General features: G+C 37.9%; 1 protein-coding gene across 1 annotated transcript; it reads right to left on the bottom strand.

Moving 5' to 3' along the window:
- Nucleotides 1-332: 332 nt before the first annotated feature.
- On the bottom strand, nt 333-3,479 carry LOC107864525 (GATA transcription factor 1). Its single transcript, XM_016710921.2, has 2 exons — nt 3,124-3,479; nt 333-1,476 (listed from the first exon to the last, which is right to left on the bottom strand). The coding sequence occupies exons 1-2, from the start codon at nt 3,307-3,309 to the stop codon at nt 832-834; spliced, it is 831 nt and encodes a 276-aa protein (XP_016566407.1). The 5' UTR covers nt 3,310-3,479; the 3' UTR covers nt 333-831.
- Nucleotides 3,480-3,713: the final 234 nt, after the last annotated feature.

Raw genomic sequence — 3,713 nt, forward strand, 5'->3', positions numbered from 1 at the left:
AACATGCATTTGAAGGTGTAGCCAAGCGATCAATGAAGTGAGAACATCATAGTAAACCGAGGTTCAAATTTCAGCTGTGGAAGATAACAATACCCCATAAATCAACGAAGGTGCACACAATCTCACACAAATGCAGAACTTGTAATACAGATTATACTGCTAGTGACAAACTCTGTCAGTAATGTATTCTATAAAACACTTCATACTAGTCCTCTAGCACTGAAAGTAAAAGTGCAGCACAGAAATAGTCATGATGTTGAATTTTCAGCTTCAACAATCAAACATGAAAACTGCTTATAATATAGTCATTCAACAACCTAATCAACAGCCACTATATAATAAGTCCCATCTACTTCTTTTCTTCTCATAGATAAATGGTACATTGCAGAATTCTTAATACTCAAAACAAGAACATTACAAGACATTCATTACATAAAGAGGTAGCCAAAGTAGGATGATCAAACCCCTCAGACACTCAAACCTTCAAAACTTCCATCTCGAGCGAACTGCACCTTCTGCAGCAGTTAAAACTACCACAAACACCATTCTCAAGATTCAAAAATGTTTTATCATTTCCAATCCATGCAAATGATAAGGAAAGTAGGAGGAATTTTAAAAAAACAACCAAATCTTTGTTAGGAGCTCTTCTTTCTGGATATCTATCTTAAAAGCATATAATAAAAACACACTAAGTTCAAAATTCCTAGTGGATTTTGATGGAAAAAACAAAACAAGTCACTGACCATCAAGACCATTACAACAAAAACCTAGAGTCTGTGCTAACTATAGTAACTGAAGAAAAATGTTCGAAAAGACGCTGCAGATGACTCACTACTGTCCTACCCTATATCCACAAGCTTCATGAATCAACATTCCTCCCACTCCAATCTTATGCTTTCTCATCTCCAAAACCTTCCGGTGGGAATTGGAATGAACAGAAGGAGAGAAAGTAGGGCTATTAGCCGGGCGATACTCTGGCAACAGCCTGCCTGACTTATAGCGCACTCCACAAGCATTACAGAGTGTTTTCGGCCCCAGAGGACCAGCTCGCCATTGTGGGGTCTGATCAGCTCCACAGTGTTGGCACTTCCTCCCAATGTTAGCAGCACTCTTCCTCGGTAACGAAAGCAATGGCTCACGCTTCTTAACGTTCTTGAAACTTGCTTGCTTCACCGGCAGACAACGCTCGCTTGGCATGTCAGCAAACCCGCCTCTACGCCTTCTACGTCTTCTCTTGCTCCGTGCACGAACAGGGTAATTAACCGGGACTTTTAAGTTGGCAGAGCAGCTCATATACGCATTTCCACTAGCAACGCCATTGCCACTGCTGTGGCTGGTGCTGCTACTATTCTCCAGCACTGAAACTGGGCTATGGTGATCAAATACCATACCCGGGTTATCGGAAAGTATCCCAAACTCTATCGCTGGAAATGCATCTTTGTTTGACAGCCATTCCAATTCTTCCTCTACACATTCCTGCAATATGCAACATGTTAGTAATCTCAACTAAGCCACTTATTTCAAAATCACAACCTATACATTTCATGTTAGTAATTTCCAAGTTTCTCTTGCAACAAAACATACGGTGGCGTAATCCTACAAGTGGAGTCTCGAGAGGTTAGTGAGTACGCAAGCCCTACCTTGAGAAAAATATAACTCTAGTGTATTGATTATACCAAAGGATGAAATATCAAGGAGGGAATCTAGTTATTTTCAAGGCATAGACATTGCAGACAGTCCAAGAACGACAATAAAGGTCATCCCGGTGCACTAAAGTTCCCGCTATGTGTAGGGTCCGGGAAAACAAGGGTCTATTTTACACAGCTTTACCTTGCATTTCTGCAAGATTCTATTTACACGGGTTCAAACCGCGACCTCCTAGTCACATGGCAATAAAGTTATTGGTTACTCCAAACAATAACATACACAATGAGATAAGATAGCGTGACGTAAAGAGGCTGTCCCGATAGACACTCAAACTCAAGTAAAGCATAAATTGGGAAATATAAAAGTCAAAATTTGCAACTAGGGCAAATTTGCAACTTTGACAAATTGGTGAGTAAATAACTATTGATGTTTGGGACAAAAATGTCTTTTCAACATTGTGAAATGCAAGTTGAAACAGATATGTCACATTTATTTGTACAGCTCACAGAGTGTGACAACCAATGCTCCAATAATAAAGACATGTTGAAGACATTCCAAAATTCCTAAAATAACCACACATATTATTCAGCAAAAATATGCCAATTTTATTAATTAAATATCATGGTTTAATGTTAGGGTTTCAAGGGCAAAATAGTCCAAAAATTAATCAATTTCTCCTAACGCCTCCCAACTTTGAACCAATCAATCAAAATTTCTTGTACCCCACAACCGGTTCAAATCTGCCCATCTTCTTCATTCTAATTTACCAAAATACCCTCCAAAGGCATACCAAGAGCCACCTCTTTCGACTCATAAGTCTCACACCACAAACGTAATTTTACCACCAGAGGTCTCAAGTTCAAATTTTAACAAATAAAAGATAATTTCATCATTACACATTTCAAGTTCGAGTTAGAACCCTAAAAATAAAAAACCCTTTATGTAATGGAGATTTAATTTGGGATTTATTCGGGCTTACTCAGCCCAAATTTAAATTAATCGAGCGGGCCAATAAACAAATTAACAACAAGGGAAAAGTCAACTCGTCCGAGTCGACTCACCCTAATAACCGGTTCAAACATTTCCGGCACAAAAAACCCGGTTCAACAGAGTCAGAATATTTCCAGTCAAAAAACTCCGGTTCAACCGTCTCAGTGACATTTCCGGGAAAAAAACTCCGGTCCAACCGACTCAATAACATTTCCAGCCCAAAAACTCCGGTTCAACCGAGTCACAACATTTCCAGCCCCAAAAAAATCCCTCAGTTCAACCGGTTCACCCCTTTTCCGGTCAAAAAATCCCTCAGTTCCACCGGTTCACAACATTTCCGCCTCAATAAAACTGTGGGACCCACCGGTTCACACCATTTCCGACCCAAAAAACACTCCTAAACAAAAACCCACATAAAAAACCCCAAAAAATCAATTAAAATCCCAAAAAAAACACAAAATTCATTAAAAATTTTGAGTAACTTACAGGGTGGTTAAGGGGAAGAAGGTTGTCAACAAGAGGGTTATTAGAAGATTGAGAAGAATAAGAAGTAGGGTTGTTTTTGCTAGTAGTAGTAGACTTTTCATCATCCTCATCATCTTCCAAAGAGAAATTGAGAAGGTCATCATCTACCATGAAACATGCAGCACTTGTTGGGTCCAAAGCATCCATGAAAATCAATTTTTTTTTGTTTGTTCAAAGCTTTTTTGGGGGAGAAATGAAAAAGAGAAACTGCTATAAGGGTTTGGTTTGGTTTGGTTTTGTTATTGACATAAAAGGAAAAAGAAAAAGGAAAAAAATAATAAATAGTAAGTGGGCGGGTGGGTGAGATGATATGGTTCTCTTTTTAAGGAGTATTATTAATTAGTAATCATTATTATCAACAATATAGTGTGTGTTTTTGAATTTGCTTATAAATTGAAAAAATCATATTCCCTCTATTTTAGGTCTTGTTTGGCCATGAAAATGATAATATTCTTTTTAATTTACTATATTGCAAAATGATATTCCCTTTATTTTTAGGCCTTATTTGATCATGAAAATAATATTTTTTTTATAGCTTAAGTTAGTGGTGT

Source organism: Capsicum annuum, chromosome 3, assembly GCF_002878395.1.
Source record: "Capsicum annuum cultivar UCD-10X-F1 chromosome 3, UCD10Xv1.1, whole genome shotgun sequence".
In the NCBI taxonomy this organism is placed as follows: domain Eukaryota; kingdom Viridiplantae; phylum Streptophyta; class Magnoliopsida; order Solanales; family Solanaceae; genus Capsicum; species Capsicum annuum.